The sequence below is a fragment of the Podarcis vaucheri genome (assembly GCF_965113315.1).
Source record: "Podarcis vaucheri genome assembly, chromosome: 7".
Lineage (NCBI taxonomy): Eukaryota > Metazoa > Chordata > Lepidosauria > Squamata > Lacertidae > Podarcis > Podarcis vaucheri.
The window spans coordinates 24,703,966-24,724,160 of NC_138765.1; the positions used below are offsets into that span (position 1 = coordinate 24,703,966).

The window sequence follows — 20,195 nt, forward strand, 5'->3', positions numbered from 1 at the left end:
GTTCAAACCTGCCCAAATACCATATTTTTCACACCATAGGACGCGCTTTTTCCCCTTCAAAAACGAAGGAGGAATGTGTGTGCGTCCTATGGAGCGAAGACAGCATAGCCCCGCGACCCTCTGCCGGCTGGAGAGGTGACACGCAGCTATTGCAGCAGCCTCTTTAGCCGCGCGCCATCTCTCCAGCTGGGAGAGCGCGCGCGGGGCTAAAGAAGCCCCCCCACGACCCTCTCCCAGCTGGAGAGGTGACATGCGGCTATGGCAGGAGCCTCTATAGCTGTGCGCCTTTGCGCTGCTCCTCGACCTGCTCCTTGGGGCTGGTGGTGGGCTTCCCCCCGCCAGCCCCAAAGAGCAGGTCGAAAGGAACCTGAAGCCTGGAGAGTGAGAGGGGTCGGTGCGCACCGACCCCTCTCGCTCTCCAGGCTTCCAAGGTAGCCGCCTGAAGGCGTCTGAACGCACCATAAACAGCACCTTGTTTTAGAGGGGGAAAACAAGAGGGGGGAAATTCTCCCCCTCTCTGCGCAGCGCCTCCTGCCGCTTCGCTGAAGGGGTGCTAGACAGAGAGGGAGAGAATTTTTTTTTCTTGTTCTCCCCCCTCTAATTGTCCGGTGCGTCCTATGGTGCGAAAAATACGGTAATTCAATATCTTCTCAAACCAATCCTCCTCCTTCTCACTGATCTTAAACCCTTTCATTTTATGTATCTTCACAGTTAGATATTCTAAGATTATAAATTTTTTCAATTTTCCCTCCATTGGTTCCATTTAAGCAATAAGCATAAGAATAATAAAGATGCAGCCAGTTTCTCATTTCCCTGTGCCAATCAACAGGGAAAGACATCAAGCCTCAACTTAGGAAGCTATCTTATACTTACCATTGATCCACCTAGTTCAATATTTTCTAAACTAACTGGCAGTGCCTGTCCAGAATTGCAGGCTGGATTCTCTCCCAACTCTACTTGGTGATGCCAGGGATTGAACCTGAGGCCATAGAATTGGAAGGGACCCCAAGGGTCATCTAGTCCAACCCCTTGCAATGCAGGAACCTTTTGCCCCATGTGGGACTCAAACCCATGACCCTGGGATTAAGAGTCTCGTGCTCTACTGAGTGAGCTATCCCAGATCTCCCCTTTTGCCTACAAAGTAGATGCTCTACCACCAAACTGCCACCCTTCCCCCATATGTGGGCCTTAGATTTTCCTAAGCGAGGTTCTTACTCAGTTTGGACCTGACTCAAAGTGGGTGTCCTGTAAAGCAGTCTGTGCCAAATTAACCCTGTGAAACGCCCTGAGACCTCCGGATATAGGGTGGTATATGTTTTGTTCAGGGAAGTGGGTGGTGCTGTGGTCTAAACCACTGAGCTTCTTGGGCTTGCTGATCAGAAGGTTGGCGGTTTGAATCCCTGCAACGGGGTGAGCTCCCATTGCTCGGTCCCTGCTCCTGCCAACCTAGCAGTTTCAAAGCACGACAAAGTGCAAGTAGATAAATAGGTACTGCTCTGGCGGGAAGGTAAACGGCGTTTCTGTGCACTGCTCTGGTTCTCCAGAAGCGGCTTAGTCATGCTGGTCACATACCCGGAAGCTGTACGCCGGCTCCCTTGGCCAATAAAGCGAGATGAGTACTGCAACCCCAGAGTCGGCCACGACTGGACCTAATGGTCAGGGGTCCCTTTACCTTTACCTATGTTTTGTTCTCATTTTGTATTTTTACGTTGTGAACTGCCCTGTGATATTTGGGTGATGGGCGGTATACAAATTTGATCAATAAATAATAATCAATAAATTTAAAGTGTCTTTATCTTATTTTTTAAAAAGTGTATACTCCCTTTCACACATGAATTAAGGCAGTGTACTACAAAAGATCAACTACTTTAAAAATCCTTTAAAAACACAATAAAGCAGCGTGCTTGAAACCTTAAAAGGCCTAACATAAAAAGAAATTAAGTTTCAGTATATGCCTGGGTGAACAAAGGTGCTTTTAACTGCTGGTGGTGGATGCTTGCTGGATCTCTCGGCATCTTGGTATGAGAAGTGGGGTGGCTGATTTGGATCAGTGTTTGGCACTCCTGCTGTCCTTCCTTTGCAATCTGTTGCTAATAATGCCTGTTCCTGTGGCCGTGCTGGTTGATTTAGTCAGAGCCCTGTTTGAGCAATTGGCTATCTTGCTTCATTGTCTCTCCGTTCCTTGCACTGAATATGGTCTGAGAGTTTGCCAGAGCTGTCAACCCAAAGATTTACTGTGTTGTCTCCAGATGCTCAAACGAAGAAGAAAAAGGGCTCCCTGTGGGCCTCACAGAAATGAGGCTGGCTGGTGACCAGATGCTATTTCTCTTGATTTGAATAGTCTTCAGGATTTCGTTTTGCAGCTTTCAAAGAGAGTCTTCCTGTTGCACTTGCTTTCTGGTGATGATTGGGGAATTTCCCAAACTATATTTTTTTCCACAGAGATCATTTATGAAAATGCCTTGTTTTCATAACATTGTGCAATACCAGTCAAACTGATCGGATTCAAATTTTTGTTTAGACATTTTTCTGGTGACTATCTCAGGAAGCATTCGTTGTGTGAGGATGATGATTTTATTATTCCCTTGTACCTATGGGACCGCCTTTCCTGGTACAGTGGTACCTCGGGTTACGGACCCTTCAGGTTACAGACATTTTAGGTTACAGACTCCGCTAACCCAGAAATAGTACCTTGGGTTAGTAACTTTGCTTCAGGATGGCAACAGAAATTGTGCAGCAGCTGCGCGGCAGCAGCGGGAGGCCCCATTAGCTAAAGTGGTACCTCAGATTAAGAACATTTCACGTTAAGAACGGACCTCCAGAACGAATTAAGTTCTTAACCCAAGGTACCACTGTATGTCCCACGGAGGACCTTACGGTCTTCAAACAAAAACACCTTGGAGGTCCCGGGCCACAGAGAGGTTAGGCTGGCCTCGTCCAGAGCCAAGGCTTTTTGGGCTGTGGCCCAACACTCTGTCACAAGAGACTAGTGCCCTGCAGGATTTGACATCTTTCTGCAGGGCCTGCAAGACGGAGCTGTTCTGCCAGGCCTTTGGCCAAGGCACAGTGACCCCCTCTCTCCTTCTGTAATCCTCATAGAACTCTAACCCAATGCTTGCCATTAATTTGATTCTGAATTGATTTTAGAATGTATTTTAATTAATTGACTGTGTGATTTTATGTACACTGTGCTATTTTTAATTGTTAGCTGCTCTGAGCCTGGCTTTGGCAAGGGAGGGCAGGATACAATTTTTTTAAAACAATTTTTATTATTTATATCCTGCCCATCTGGTTGGGTTTTCCCAGCCACCTTGGGCAGCTTACAGCATATATAAAAACAAAATAAAACTTCAAACATTGAAAACTTCCCAAAACAGGGTTGCCTTCAAATGTCTTCTAAAAGTTGTATAGCTCTTTATCTCCTCGACATCCGAAGGGAGGGTGTTCTGCAGGGAGGGCGCCATTTTTGTGAACCGCCCACGAAGAAGGATGTAGTAGCCTGTTTCTCGATTGAGTCTTTGGGAAGGGTATGCCATGAAAATCCACAAGGATCCCTTGCTGGGAATCATGGGGCTGACATTCATTTTGCACTGCATGCTGCATGTACTGCATGCATTCTCTTGCTGATTGGGACATAGAAAAACCATGTTTTTGCACAACAGCTGATTTGCAAGTGCCTTGTTGGGGGGGGGGGTCAAAGAAGAGCTGCAGCGGGGAGGTTAGATCTTTGACTTCTGCAGGAATGTTAGTTCCCAGAGTTCCCTGAGAAGTGGGATTTCTTGTTAAACCACTTTGGGAATCTCCAAACACCTTTCAACACCTTTGGCAAACTACACTCCCCAGGAATTTTGGAGGGAAGCCACAAGTGTCCAAGGGCCTTCTCGGTATTGGCGCCCGCCCTGTGGAACGCCCTCCCATCAGATGTCAAGGAAATAAACAACTCTGACTTTTAGAAGACATCTGAAGGCAGCCCTGCTTAGGGAAGCTTTTAATGTTTGATGTTTTATTGTGCTTTTAATTTTCTGTTGGGAGCTGCTCAGAGTGGCTGGGGAAACACAGCCAGATGGGCAGGGTATAAATAACAACAACAACAACAACAACAACAACAACAACAACAACAACAACAACTATTATTATTATTATGGCACTTCCAAACTACAAACAGTGCAACCTCACTCAGTACAGATCAAATTACCTTGTCTGGAATAATCTTTGATTAAAGGGCGTACCCTGCGCTCCTCTGAGAGGAAGGTGGGCAGATATAAATTAAACGAGTAAATGAGTAAATAAAAATATTTGGTGTCCTCCTGCAATTGCTGTCCTGCAGCAACCCCAGTAATTCCTGCAGATTCTCCTGCATGGTTAGCTAGCAAGCCACACCCCTTAATATTGCTGTTACTTTAACAACACCAATAGGCTTTCTTTCACTAAGAAAAGATTGAACCGTTGATCTTTCAAATTTAGTAACATCCCTTGTAATACCCGAACGCATTCAGTTACAATAAAAATGCTTGATTTCTAGAACACGAAAACTTTTTGCTTATTTTTATCTCGTGTTTCTCTATAAGAAAGCCTTACTAGAGCCATGTAGAAATTCTGGTTAGATTGCATCTTTCTGATAACCCAAAATCTGCTCAACTCAGTTGAGCGTTCATTTTATAGTGTAGATTCATTTTCCAATATCTTAATTTACTTGATCACATTTCTTTATTAAAAAAGCATAGGCCCCACATCCAGGGATGGGAGAGAAATTTGCTTCAGTTCTTAATTAGAGGCAACCTAGCAAATGAACCGAACATTTGCACTTACTTGAATTTTGCGACACCGTTCTCCAGCCGAATAATGTGTAAAAAAATGGATATGCTAAGTTATAAAGTTTGCATATAAATGCATATATTAGTGAAGGTAATATGCAGAAATGTGTTAACTTTGGAGAACTTGCTTTGCAAAAAGTGAGCATCTTTTGCAAAATTGTATGCAAAAAATGTGTATATTAGAAGAAATTTGAACTAAAATTCTGAAGAATTTTCATGAGGACTTTAAGGACTATCCATTAGCTGTCCTTTAAAAGTCACACTTCTCTGAAGTTTACAGTGCAGTTCTCCAGCCAAGTAATGTGTTCCAAAGTGTATATAGTAGGATAAAGTGTTCATACAAAGGAATACAAACGTGCTTAGTGGGAGAAGTTCAGACTAAAACATTAATTATATTTCATGAGGACTTCATTTTTTAAAAGTGATGTGCAAATGTTCCAGTCAGACTGCTTAGATCTACACAAGTTGATCCTTTAGAGTGGCACCACCAACACTTTGAAACAACTTGCCCATCAATATTGGGCTGGCATCCTACCCAGGTGTGTTAACTTTTATATGTGATTTATATGTGATTTTATATGTGATTTTATCAGTGTTATGAGGTTACTGGTTTTGTTTGATGTTTTAAAATGTTTCTTATATACTCTGTGTGTGTGTGTGTGTGTGTGTGTGTGTGTTTATGTGTTTATTAGGTATTTTTCATGAAGTATGTTAGACCATCTACTGTAAACAGCTTAGAGGTCTTGTTCTAGTAAGCATTTTTTACACACACACACACACACACACACACACACACACAGTTGTACCTTGGTTGACAAACGACTTATGAGTCGAGTGTTTCGGCTCCTGAACACCGCAAATCCGGTGAGTGTTCCACTTTTCGAACGTTCTTTGGAACCCGAATGTCTGGCACGGCTTCTGCGGCTTCTGATTGGCTGCAGGACCTTCCTGCAGCCAATCGGAAGCCACACTTTGGTTTCTGAACATTTTTGAAGTTGAACAGACTTCCGGAATGGATTCTGTTCTGCTTCCAAGGTACAACTGTGTGTGTGTGTGTGTGTGTGTGTGTGTGTGTGTGTGTGTGTCTCAGCAAGAAGGGGGAGATGCAAAACCAAGAGGAAGCCTATATTGACAGATTCACTCATCAGTAGTTCCATTAACACAATAACTTCTGTGATAGCTGATGCCATACCCCCATCCAGGTCCCCCCCCCCAGTCCACACACCAAAGGAAGCTCAGCATTTTGTGGTCATTCAGCATGCTCAGTATTCATTCGGCTGCTCTCTTTCTTTTTTTCTTTTCTTTCTTTTTTTGGGGGGGGCAGAAGAGGAACCTCTAAGCACGCTCTCATTTCTGAGCAACTCCATTCTGGCTGCATAGCTAATATCAGCACCTCACTTCGCTAATAGCGGGAGTTATTGTTGATCATAACTCTCACCTTAGGGGAGCAATAAATCAATGGGAACCGTTGCTGTGCAAATGTATCAATGACAACTCTGTTAAAAGTTCTGTTCCACCAGATTAAAGGCCTTTCGGGCATGCAAAAGTAATAAGATAGCTGAATTATCTTCAGCTTGGTTGTATTAACAACTCTTATCACATCAGAGAGCGGTTTTTTAAAAATAAATAAATAACAAACCAGCAATCTTTTCTTGAGATGGATTTTTCTGATGCACAAGGTTACATGTAAAATTTGTATTATAATCTGCATCATTTTGTACAGATAATTATCATCCCAGTCTTTTCACTTTAGGTATAGTATTTAATTTCTCTCTCTCTGTCTGTCTCTCTCTTTCTCTCTTTGACATCCCCGTAATTTATCTGCCTTATTCCCAAGAATAGCTGTTTTGCAAAGTTCTGCTCTACTGCATGCACATTAGGATCATCTCATTTCTACCTTACCAGCTGCAACTGTCTATACTTTTTCTCAGAGCAATTTAAATTAATGATCTCTTTTTCCTTCAAACAATGATAATTTATTCCAGCCTTCCTTGCTCTCACTATCTCCCCCACCCCATCTGTAGTCAAAGCAATCTCGTATCTGATCCCTCACATAGGGTTGGCATGCCAGTTGTGGGACTGGTCATGCATTCTCAGCGGACTGGTCATTTGACCGCCTACTTCTGGTGTGGGGAACCTCAGGTCCGGGAGCCAAATGCGGCCTTGCAGACCTCAGAACTCTATACACAAGCCATGCCCCTTGCTGGATCTGCTCCATACCCCAAATATTTTTGGCTGGCTGGAATGTGTCCTTTAACTCCAACCATGCTTCTTGCTTGTCTGAATGGAGGATTGGAGAGGACCGTGTGAGTATGTATAGAACCTGGTCAGTGTTAGAAACTCAGATATATACAGTGGTACCTCAGGTTAAGTATTTAATTTGTTCCGGAGGTCCGTTCTTAACCTGAAACTGTTCTTAACCTGAAGCACCACTTTAGCTAATGGGGCCTCCTGCTGCTGCCGCGTCACCGGAGCACAGTTTCTGTTCTCATCCTGAAGCAAAGTTCTTAACCCGAGGTAATATTTCTGGGTTAGCAGAGTCTGTAACCTGAAGCGTATGTAACCCGAGGTACCACTGTAATCTAATCGCCAAATGGCACCTTAAACCTAGGCTGCAGTCACCACAATGGAATGTCTAGGAGCTGTTCCCACCCCCCATTGGATTTGTTGTGGCTGTTGTTCATTCCATTTCTATACCACTGAATATTTTAAAGAACAAATCTCAAAGCACATTAAAACATCAGATAAAACTAATGCAAGCTTCAAGAAAAATATTTCAGATCCTTTGCTTTCCCCAGTCGCCATCATGGCATCCAGAGATTTCCATATGGCTGTACTTGGACCAGCACAAGTCACAAAACGTGCCTGGCCCCTGGCTAATTTTGTACACTAAACCCCCATCGTTCAGCCCGGACACTGAGGTCCAGTGCCAAGGGCCTTCTGGCGGTTCTCTCACTGTGAGAAGCGAAGTTACAGGGAACCAGGCAAACAGCCTTCTCGGTAGTGGTGCCCACCCTGTGGAACGCCCTCCCACCAGATGTCAAAGAGAAAAACAACTACTGTATCTGACTTTTAGAAGACATTTGAAGGCCGTCCTGTTTAGGGAAGCTTTTAATATTTGATGAATTGTTGTTTTTTAATATTTTGCTGGAAGCCGACTAGAGTGGCTGGGGAAACCTAGCCAGATGGGCAGGGTATAAATTATTATTATTAATAATAATTAATTAATTAATTAATTAATTTCTCCACCCACTTTTGCCTCTGGCCCCACCCCCAACTGAGAAGGTTGCTCAGAAGAGAATGTTGCCCTTGAGCTGAAAAAGGTTGTCCACCTCTGGCCTGCTGTGCCACATATTCCATGAAACCAAGAAAGCTCCTGTGTATGGGGCAGCTTATTTTTTTAATGTCATTGTCATATCATTTGTTAGCAAGTGGAAAAGCAAGGGCTGCCTGCCTCCTAGTCCTGTAGCCATCAGGGACAAACCCAGAAAGAGTTTATTATTCATTTATTACATTCTATATCTCACCCTCCACAAAGTGGCATACGTGGTTCTTCCCCACCCCCAGTATTTTATCTTCTAAGCAACCCTGTGAAGCATCAAACCTGGGAGGCCAAGGTTCAAATCTCCACTCGGCCCCAAAGCTTAGCCTTGGGCCAGCCAGTGTTTCTCAGTCTAACTTACCTCACATGGTTGTTGGGTGATGGGTGATTGATGCATGTATACTTCCTTGAGCTCCTTGGGAGGAAATAAATGCAATAAATAAACAAAACAAAACATTTGTCTGGTCAACTGAGCAAATCTCTCTCTCTCTCTCTCTCTCTCTCTCTCTCTCTCTCTCTCTTAACCCATTAACCTCGGACAGGCATTTAGTAAGTATCTGCATCACTGAAATATGAACATCCTGGATTAAATTTACGTCAAGGAAAGAGCCACTCTCATCCACTCTCACTTATAATTTCAGCAAACCTTCCCTCCAGAACAGCATCTGGAGTGTTTTGTGTGCCAGGATTGTAAATTAGACTCGTAGGCTGGAATCCAAAGAGCTACTTCTGGGCTCCCCTAAAAGGATTTGGACATGCCCACTGGGATTTAAAACTTCATGTCTTTAAGCAGCAAATACCCATAATGGGTGAAGAAATAGCTTTTGATGTTCCTCTTTGCAGGGCTGGCCCACCCAACCTGAGGCAAGTTGAGGCAACTGCCTCAGGCGGCAGGATCCACTGGGGCAGCAGACCCCAATGCCAGTCTGTTCCTGCCCCCTGGTTCCTGGTGTAGATCTTCCCTCACCTTTTCTTCCCTGTGAGCGGGATGCCATTTTCAGATCTACCTTGGGTCCAAAATGTCTTGGGCCGGCCCTACCTCTTTGTTTCAAAGAAGCAGTGGTTTTAGGCAGTGGTTTCTCTCTGGCCCACATGGATAATCTGAGGACTGGACATAGGATCCTCTGCATGCAGAGCAGTGGCTTGCCACTCAGTAATAGTCCTTCTGAAAGTCCTGGTGAGAGCCAGTGTGGTGTAGTGGTTAAGAGCGGTAGTCTCGTAATCTGGGGAACCGGGTTCGCGTCTCCGCTCCTCCACATGCAGCTGCTGGGTGACCTTGGGCCAGTCACACTTCTCTGAAGTCTCTCAGCCCCACTCACCTCACAGAGTGTTTGTTGTGGGGGAGGAAGGGAAAGGAGAATGTTAACCGCTTTGAGACTCCTTAGGGTAGTGATAAAGCGGGATATCAAATCCAAACTCTTCTTCTTCTTCTTCTTCTGGTGTCAGGTGTAAGGCAGGTGGGCATGACTTGCCTGAAACAACCTCTCGGGCCAAATGGTGAGGACCAAATGTCGCCTGAGAGCTGGAGTTTACCCACCCTTCCTGTACTAGATTTGATGGTGCTTTTATATACAACATTGTTTCATATATGTTTTACTGTATTTTGAAATCTGAGGAACCAATTCGTAGGAACCAATTCATAAATTAAACAGTGGTACCTCTGGTTGCGAACAGGATCCATTCTGGAGGCCCGTTCACAACCTGAAAGGAACGCAACCCACGTCTGCTTATGCGCGGGTCATGATTCGCCACTTCTGCGCATGCGTGTGATGTCATTTTGCGCGTCTGCACATGCACGAGTGGTGAAACCTGGAAGTAACCCTTTCCGGTACTTCTGGGTCGCCATGGGACACAGCCTGAAAACGCTCAACCTGAAGCAAGCATAACATGAGGTATGACTATACAGTTGCACCTTGGTTCTCGAACAGAATGCGTTCTGGGAGTTCAACTCCTGGAACCATTTAAAAACCAAAGCATGGCTTCCAATTGGCTGCAGGAGCATCCTTCAGCCAATCAGAAGCAGTGCCAGATGTTTGGCTTCCGAAAATCATTTGAAAACTGGAACGCTCATTTCTGGGTTTTGATCGTTCGGGAGTCGATTTGTTCGGGAGCCAAGGCATTCGGCTTCCAAGGTGCCACTATAATAATAATGGAATAAAATTTCAAATAATTGCTGTCAGTAGCTGAAGATACGCTTGTTTACTTTGGCCTTTGAAACTTGATCCTGGTTTCCTTCCTGTATTGTGTTGTATGGATTGTTGATTTTGGCATTATGGGTGGGGTGGGAATTTTTACTGCTTTAGTTGTGTCCTTTATATGATGTAACTCACCCTTGGATCTTGGACCGAAGGGCAAGTAAGAAGTACTACTACTGCTAACAAATGCTACGAATGCTGTGAGAACCCATTTACTCCAATGATAGAGTCCTTCCTGGACAGCAAGAACTCCGTGCCTGAGAAAAGAAAAGCAGTGCATGGAAGCATTCAGGGTCTTGTAAGCAACTGCCAAAATTGAAGGGCAAACGAAAACCAGAGGAGGCCCAAATAGACAGGTGGATTTTCTGTGGGAATGCACTGCATGGAGCTCAGGGGAAAAAAAGAAGCATTGAGAGTGAAATTTCTCCAGCAGATTTCTCTCCCTACCCCCATCACTCATCTTGATAAGCTCACCTGAACAGCAACAAACACACCAGAAGCTTACCAGTGTGTGTATGTCTATCCAGAGAAGGGCAAATATTGTCCACATTTAACAGCTTTCCCTTCTCTCTCTCTCTCTCTCTCTCTCTCTCTCTCTCTCTCTCTCTCTCTCTCCCCCAACCAGCTTCTAAAACAAGCTTAGATAGTTGTGAGCTGAGATAAACACATCCCTTTAGCCAGCACTTGCCTCCAGCACTGTCCAATGAGCCGTGCAAAAGCTGATCTTCAGTGTGACAGGCCAAACAGCAAAGCTTTTCATCTTCCCAAGGCTTGTGAGGTGGGAATGCATGTCACGGGGCTCTGCTTACTCAGAGATGCTCCGATGGGTCCTAATGGTATCGGGTGTCTCCATTAGGGAGGGATTCAAGTGCATACCAGGCAATTTAGATATGTGCAGTTAAGGTGGATCAAAGTGCTTCTTTTTTTTAAAAAAGTCCACTTTAAAAGCAGACAAGACTTTCTGCAGTTAGGAAAGTGACAGGGAAATGCTTTGAAACAGGTGGGATAACTAATGGGAAAATGTATAAACACCCTGCAGGCAAATAAGAATGAACGCTCATTGTTGTATAACCTCCCCGCTAACAAATTAGAACAAATGCTCACTAAAGAACGTCTGTAGCTCTGTGGCAGAGCATCTGCTTTGCGTGCTGAAGGTCCCAAGTTCAATCCCAGGCATCTCCAGGTGGGGCTGGGAGAGAATATTGTCTGAAATCCTGTAGAGCCACTGCTAATTGGTGTAGACCATAAGTCTTCAATCGCTTGGTTGGGACACACAAGCGGGTTGCAAAGCTACAGCAGGTGGGTTGCAGCACAGTTTTTGCTGCCATCTTGGATTCCAACTAAAGCTGATTAGACCAAAAGAGAAGAACTACATGCGATGTCTGGGTTAGGACGTGTTCTGGTGAAACACTCATTTTATCGTTTTCCTTGAGTGCTGCAATATGGCAGGAGAAAGGCATGGGCCTTTTTAAAAATAAAATGCTTATTTCTGGCTAACCACATGCCCCGCGTTTCTGTATCGATGCCTCACTAAAGGTATAGCTCTGTATGTAGCAAGGGCACTCTGTTCCCTTTCTAGTCTATTTCTATGGCTTTAAAGACTTCTTCCAGAAGGCAAAACCACTGGGTTCCAGTAGCTTTTCACCCTGTCTGCTAAGTGTAAAACCGCTCCTTTTGGTTTAGTAGTAACGCCTAAGGTACACTTCTCTGTGAATTGCCATTTTAGGATTAACAGTGTGCCTTATTAGCATTATTACCATACTTTTCAGTGTATAAGATGAGGCTGTTTTCTTTTAAAATTATGTTAAAAATTGGGGGTCATCTTACACATGGATAGTGCATGGGGGGGAGTGTGGGATTGGTTGCTGTCATGAGCTGGAGATTGTCAGTGGCTATTGGGCATGTTATTGGGGCTGATGTTGATTGGCTGTCACTGCGGCAATTGGGTGGGCGATTGGCGTCTTCTGTCGGTGAGGGGATATAGAACAGGTGGCTTTTCTGATGCGTGAGATCTCCCCTAAAAAAAGCTGAATGGCTCTGGGCCCCACCCCCCAAAAGTTCAACAACTCTGGGCAATCTCCCGCCATTTTCTAAATTTGGAGTCCCCCAAAATAGGGGGTGTCGTATACATGGGGGGCGTGTTATACACAGAATAATACGGTAAGTATAAACTGAAATGTGAAAAGGGAGTCCCACTTTGTAGATTGTGAGTCAGAGGTGCATCTTGAGAATGGACCAGTTGGAGAGCACTGGCATAGACAACGCTAAGCTGCATGCACGAATGGTCTGACTCAATGCCAGGCATCTTCCTATGTTCTTAAGGACAGATACGGGCAGACCTCACCAAAGTTTTGTGGAAGAAAAGCAGGCTGAATACACACACACACACACACACACACACACACACCATTTTACTTCAGAGGGAAGGAGGGAGGGCTGGATCAGTAAGAATCTCCCTGTGCAAATACAAACCGAATATCTTTCTGCAGGCTGCAGCAGCTAATTATATTTAATTCAAAGAGGCGAACAAAAGGCAGCAGAGAGGGCACAGATCCTCTGCAGACGCGGCTGGGGCAGGGGGAGCCGGGAGCCCTTTGATCATTATACTTGGAGTGTGTAGGCTGCAGCCCACTTCTTCAAGCACACAAAGGGCTTTTGTCTGCACGTCGATGTCAAGTGCATATGTGTGTACACACGCTTGCTGGTACCACGGGTCACTATCGTCAGGCACAGTGAAGGGGTGGTGACAGTGGACAACTTCCCAAGCAGGAATTTCCTCCCACCCCCACCCCCCAAGGCTTTATTTTTTCCACAGAATGTGCACCCCGCCAATACACACACATTTCATTTATTTCCATAGCAGTTAATTGATGTTCCCCCCCCCCAAAAAAACCTTCTTTAATGGTTTTTATTGTATGGTTTTATGTTCCTACTAGTGAAAAAACCCCTGCTCTGACAAATCTTTTATGACTTGGTCGTATACAAATATCTTTATGAATAAATCGATAGGAACAAGGTGGGTATAGGATTGAGGCTTACAACTGCAGTCACACCATTCATTTAAAGCACTTAAAGCACTACCATACTTTTCCATGTATAAGACGAGGTTTTCTTTATTTAGAAATAAGGTAAAAAATTGGGGGTCATCTTATACACGGGATAGTGCATAGGGGACACGTGTGATTGGCTACTGCCATGAGCCGGAGATTGTCAGTGGCTATTGGGCGTGTTATTGGTGACTGCATCAAGGGCTGGTTTGATTGGCTGTTGCTGCAGTAATTTGCCGGGTGATTGGCTGCTTCTACCGGCAAGTGGCCAGATGATAAGCGGCTATTGCGATGGGTGCTAGTGGCAGCACAGGTCATGTGGGTGAACGAATTTCTGCATTCCCCCCCTAAAAAAGCTCAACAACTCTGGGCAATCTCCCCCCATTTTCTTAATTTAGAGTCCCCCAAAATAGGGGGCATCTTATACATGGGGGAGTGTTATATCCAGAGAAATACGATACCTTAAACAGTCATGGCTTCCTCCAAAGAATTCTGGGAGCTGTAGTTTGTTACGGGTGCTGAGAGCTGTTAGGAGACCTCTATTCCCCTCACAATACTACAGTTCCCAGAGTTCCTTGTGAAAAGGGATTGATTGCTAATGCATTCTTGAGAGTTGTGGCGCTGTGAGGAAACGAGGGGTCTCCCAATAACACTCTTAAACTACAGCTCCCAGAATTCTTTGGTGTAAATCGTGAGTGTTTAAAGTGGTATCATAGTGCTTTAAATATATAGTGTGGAGGTGGCCTTAAAGAGGAACACATTTGCTCTCACACAGCATAGAATACCTCTTCTGAAGTGGTGCCTGTTACCAGTAGTAGTAGTAAGGTGTTTTTAAATATATATTATAGGCTGTGATATTTAAAGGACGTGGTTAAAAAAAAAAATCCACACCTCCATTGACAAGATTAATTAGAGCATAAATTTTAATTACCTTAATCAAGTAATTGGTTTTTAACTTTGCCATAGCCAACTGTTGTGGGAAGAGCTACAGGATTGCTGAGGCGAGGGTGGGAGGTTTGTCAACCCAGCATAGGCTGTGGCGCAGCACAAAATGGCTGGTGTGTGTGTGTGTGTGACATACCACAAAATGGCTATCACATGGCAGAACCACAAAACGATGTGGGCTTGCTTTAGGGGCACGTGTTCAATGCGGGAGAGGCTGAATCAGTGCAGATGGGAGCTAAGAAGAACATTCAGTCTCTTGGGCACCATGGATTTCTGAAGGGATATCGAAAGAGACTGTTTGCTTGCACCATAGGAGGTGTTGGTAGGCACACTAATGCTATGTTGGCAGCCCTTGCACAACTCCCATTGGCCATGCTGGCTGGGGCTGATAGGAGTTGTAATCCAACATTGGAGAGCCACAGGTGCCCTGTCCCTGAGTAAAGGGTCACAGGTAGCAGGGCTCAAAAAGTCCTTGGAGATCTACTTGCGCGTCAAATGGACCTCAGTGTATAACATAGCTTCATATGTTCAACTTGAGGCCTCAAGGTGAAAGAGGGGAGCATCCTTGCTGCTTGCTTGTCTAGGACCCATTGCATTAATGCATGAGCACATTAGTATTCATGCATGAATAAACGTCACCTGCAAGTTAGAGGAAGCTTAATTGTCAGCGGCTTAAGTGCAGTTACTAAAGAAAGCGACAATCAGGAAATATAGACACCTTAATTTAAATCAAATTAAGCAATCCGTTTGCATCTTCTGGGTGGGTCTTTCCGGCATAAGGCAAGTGTGTCTTCCACTCATGACCATTTAGTACAATATTATAAATGCTGACTAGCAGCTAGCGCCACACCCTCCCAACATTTCTCCCATGAAAACAGTGATGTCCTATTTCATAATAGTAACAATAATAACAATAGTAATTTATTTATTTATACCCCACCTATCTGACTGGATTGCCCCAGCCACTCTAGGTGGCTTCTGGCTCAGGAGTCGCAGAAGCTCGCCAGGGTTTCCCCAGTCTTACCTGGAGATCGCAGGTACTGAACCGGGGACCTTCTGAATGCACAACAGGAGCTTCACCTCTCCTCTCTTGCATGATGCGGTCAAGAGCCAGGGGAGAAGCAGAGCGCTCGTGCTTGCTTAAAGCATAGTTTATATTAAACGATCGTTTAACGCCATGTACGAACCAGCTGTATGACACCCCGTTGCAAAAATGATAGTGCAAATAAAAACAATTAACTGGTAATCGCCCTGCGGAAACAGAGGGATTATTATCAGTAGCCAGCATAGATTTATTAAGAACAAATCATGCCAGACAAACCTAATTTCCTGCTTTGAGAAAACTGGTTTGCAGCATGTGTACAAGCGTGGACTCTCCCTTTGCTTGGGTGACAATGAAGCCCCCAGCCTTTTAATTGTGTCATAATAACAGCGATATCCAAAGTATTTTTGCATCAGCATCATATATTTAGCTGGGGGGCATTGACTAACAGGGACTCAAAAGAGTGGTGAAGGGTTTTGCCTATTTTCTTCGGGGTGTCACAGAGAGGTTTGGCCAAAAGCAGAATTCCGGTCAGTTTCACCCCCTCAATTGATGGAGGTTCCTGAATATCACCTCCTCTATAAAGGCTGACAAAGGGAAGCCTATATCAGCCAGATTAGAACATTGAACTGTTACTCTTTGTTTATTTCCAAGTGCTCAGTTAAAACAGTTCCCAGCGTGGGTCACAATGTATTAAAAATAAGCAAAGGGGCATCTCAATATTGTGATGTACATTCAGTGTTTCACAGAATGCACAACAGTGGCATCTAGCGTACTGAATGAAATGATCATATGCAGATGTAATAAATGCGTTTACAAAACATTAGTGAAAAGTGGCAAAGCTGAGAGAGTTCACGTCAGTGTGAAAGTAGAATTATAAAACTGATTTACTCATCCCTAGCAGCAACCCCAGATTGTGAAGTTGGATAAACTCAAAGAAGCCAAACTGAGTCAATTAATGAATATCAGTCCCAGCCTCCTGTCATCAGACCTGATGATCTTTGTTTTGGGTTCAGCTTTCATCATCTTACCAACCTGTAGACCTCCAGATGGCCTGGACCAGCCTTTCTCAACCTTTGGGTCCCCAGATGTTGTTGAACTACAACTCCCATCACCCCTAGCTAGCAAGGCCCAGAGCTCAAGGATGTTGGGAGTTGTAGTCCAACAACATTGGGGGACCCACAGGTTGAGGCCCTGGACTATGATTCCCATCAGCCCTCACCAGCACGTCCAATGGTCAGGGGTGATAGCAGTTGTAGTCCAAAACATCTGGAGGGCACCACGTTGGGGAAGGCTGCTTTAGAACTGGAACCAAGACTGCGACACTGATGTTTCAGGAGGAAAGCAATGTATCAGCACAGGAATGGTAACTCACTTCAAATCATATCATTTTGCTCAACAGCCTCATTTATACATTGAACAGGACTGGGTAAGGGCTGGGCTTGCATATTGTCATGTTCCAGCTCTTATTAGTGAACTTCCCTCTTGTTAGATTGCTGGGCTCTGGTGAGGCAGTTTGAGGGTTAATGCCACCCCTGTTGAGCAGAGTTTTTGGAGGCCGAGACTGCACATGGCATCTCTTTGGTGGCTCCAGAAGGTTTGTTGCTTTGGAAATGTCAGTTCCAGTGCAGTTTAATTAAATGAAATCCCCCACCGAGCCCAAGGCATATGGCAAATGAAATAGCACAGCTCAAGGATAATAGTCCATTGGGGTGCAATTAATCTCAAGGTTGCTCTGGTGCTGAGCAGTAGCGATAGCATGGACATGGAATAACAAATGGACTTGGAGTTTTAGACAAAGTGGCTGGTTAACTGTATTGCAGCATCAAGGGCTTTGACTGGCAGAAGCTTTGGGTTTCAGACAGGCATCTTTTTCGGCTATCCCTGGGCATGCCAGGGACTGGGCCTTGTACAGTTCAGCATGCAAAACATGAGCTGCTGCTCTTCCATCAAAGGCCTATGTATGCCTGTTATGCAAAGGCAGGCTTATGACTTGAGAATCACACAGGTTAGGTAAACTGTAGAGCAGCACCAGGGAGTCAACATGCTGTTGGGCTACAACTCCCATAATTCCTCACCATTGGCCATGCTGGCTGGGCTGCTGGGAGTTGAAGTCCAGCAACATCTGGAGGGCAAACACTAGGTTCCTTAACCCTACAGTAGAGATGTCCACATCTTCTTTCTCCACTGCTCATCTGTAGTAGCATTGTTCTCGGAGTACTCTCATAAATACAAGAGCAGAGTCCTGCAATTTGAGGGTTCCCTTCATCTGACAGGAGGCCTTTTTCAATTAGGAGAAGGGAATCATTGTGTCCAACCCAGAATGTAGAAAGCCCATATGCCGTGGATCTAGCATTGCCCCTAACGTTCCCCCCCCCAATGGGCTCCATTCATGTATGTTGCTTCCAGTCTTCAAACATTGAGAACTGGTGTGATGGGAAATCAAATTATGGAAATGCATTGGCAAAGCATCCCAGCAATGAACAACTGTTTTAAAATTCCCTTGGTTTCTGTTTCTGTAGTTTACAACTCTCCCCCGTTCCCACTGCCAATACTATGTTATCTCAGGACTCTGCTAATTATTGTTTATATGGCCATTTTGTACTGTCGTAAGCAGAAACTGAAGCTGGTTTGTTGCAGTAATGGCTTTGATCTAGCAGAACACTTATGTACACACACACACACACACACACACACCTCTTAACTTCAGAGCTTATTGCATTCTTTCAGTCTGTGGTTTGAGCTGAGCTTCTGCCTGCCTGGGCAACCCATTAGACAGGTGTAGAAGCCACTGTATCCTGCACTCACTCAGATCTGCCTTGACCTTCCCATCTTCATACTGGTACCGATGATTTATACCAAGCAGAGCTGCTAAGCTGCTCCTCTCTGGAACATTTAGCAATCAGCTGTCAACTTGCAGGGACCTGAAATGCCTTCAAAGCACAGAAACAAGCTAACTGCTAGTTTATGAAATTGTGAATTACGAAGTTGTAAGCTCCAGGTCTATTTCAACATCCTTAAACAATGAGGCAGACTTCAGACCTTGCAGGTTTTGCTCCCCTCACCCTAGAATTTCAGGTTCTATCAACCAAAGCCAGCTGCACAATAGTTGCTTGAGGGATGAGAGAGAAAGAGAGGAGGATGAGAGAATTACAGAATGGCATCTGTGAGAGCTCATGTTCAACACAGGAGTTAGTTTTCAGTCCCATAACCAAGCTTATAGTTCTCTTTTACAGAAATCCACTCCTGTTTTTCCCTTCCATGTTTTTTTCCAGCAGGTTAATTTAGGAAAAAGGGTGGACGCTTTTTATCATTGGTGCTGTTTAACAGCAAGCTCTTGACTATGTACTGCAAACTACACAGAGCTGTAGCAGGAGATTCTGATCCACTTTCTACTCCCTCCTGTCCTAAAGGCTGTATTAAGCTTGTCCCAGTGTGTGATCTAAAGGACAATGACACAACCATCTTGCTGAAGCTAAGCAGGTCTGGTCAACACCTCAATGGGAACCCCACATCCATTATGGGAAAAAGGCAAGATATAAATGTAAACATTGATAGACTAAGGCCACAGTCACATCATACATTTAAAGCACTATGATGCCACTTTTAAAAAATCATGACTTCCCCTAAAGAATTCTGGAAGCTGTAGTTTGTTCAGAGTGCTGAGAGTTGGGAAGCCCCTATTCGCTTCCCAGAGTTACAATTCCCAGGGTGAAAATTAAAAAATTAAAAAAAATAAAAAAATAAAAAAATTCCTTCCAGTAGCACCTTAAAGACCAACTAAGTTAGTTCTTGGTATGAGCTTTCGTGTGCATGATACTTCAGATACTTCTGTGTATCTGAAGAAGTGTGCATGCACACGAAAGCTCATACCAAGAACTAACTTAGTTGGTCTTTAAGGTGCTACTGGAAGGAATTTTTTTTATTTTGACTATGGCAGACCAACACGGCTACCTATCTGTAACTAATTCCCAGGGTGGTTTAGCAATCAATCCCTGTTCCCAGGGAACTCTGGGAATTGTAGCTCTGTGAAGGGAATATGGGTCTCCTAACAGTTTTTAGCACCCTTAACAAACTACAGTTCCCAGGATTTTTCGGGGGAAGCTGCAACTGCTCCAAGTGGTATCAGAGGGCTTTAAAAGGCATGGTGTGATTGTGGCTCAACTGAGCAATGGTTCTGCTAAAGACAAACATTGTAACCTAGTAGATCAGATTCGTTTATTTGTATCTAGTTATCAGACCATGGGTAAATGAAAGTTTGTAACAGGATGATGGTGACACAAGGCGACATCTGTGGGTCATCAGCAGTGAGTCCTAATACAAGCCCACCGGTAGAAAGCTGCACAGTCATACCTTGGGTTGAAGTTGCTTCAGGTTGAGTGCCTTCGGGTTGCACTCCTCGGCGACCCAGAAGTAACGGAACACGTTACTTCCAGGTTTCGCCGCTCATGCATACGCAGACGGTCAAAACGACGTCACATGCATGCGCAGAAGTGGCAAATCGCGAGCCATGCACTCGCAGACGTGGGTTGCGTTTACTTCAGGATGTGAACGAGGCTCCGGAACGGATCCTGTTCATATCCAGAGGTACCACTGTACAGTGATACCTCGGGTTAAGTACTTAATTCGTTCTGGAGGTCCATACTTAACCTAAAGCTCCACTTTAGCTAATGGGGCCTCCTGCTGCTGCCGTGCCGCCGGAGCACAATTTTTGTTCTCATCCTGAAGCAAAGTTCTTAACCTGAGGTAATATTTCTGGGTTAGCGGAGTCTGTAACCTGAACCGAATGTAACCTGAAGTGTATGTAGCCCGAGGTACCACTGTATATCA

At 44.7% G+C, this 20,195-nt stretch overlaps 1 protein-coding gene across 4 annotated transcripts in view; it reads left to right on the top strand.

Annotated features, from left to right (window-relative positions):
* Positions 1-20,195, top strand: part of NKAIN1 (sodium/potassium transporting ATPase interacting 1) — a gene marked incomplete at its 3' end in the record, with an annotated part of 54,905 nt that overhangs the window by 14,272 nt on the left and 20,438 nt on the right. The window contains exon 1 of one of the 4 annotated variants that reach the window (XM_082232151.1): positions 13,646-13,700. The exons of the other annotated variants lie outside the window; for them this stretch is intronic. Within the exon in view, the coding sequence (XP_082088277.1) occupies positions 13,695-13,700 (6 nt within the window). The 5' untranslated portion in view covers positions 13,646-13,694. Of the gene's footprint in view, positions 1-13,645; positions 13,701-20,195 lie in introns of those variants that run through there. 4 annotated transcript variants of the gene reach the window in all.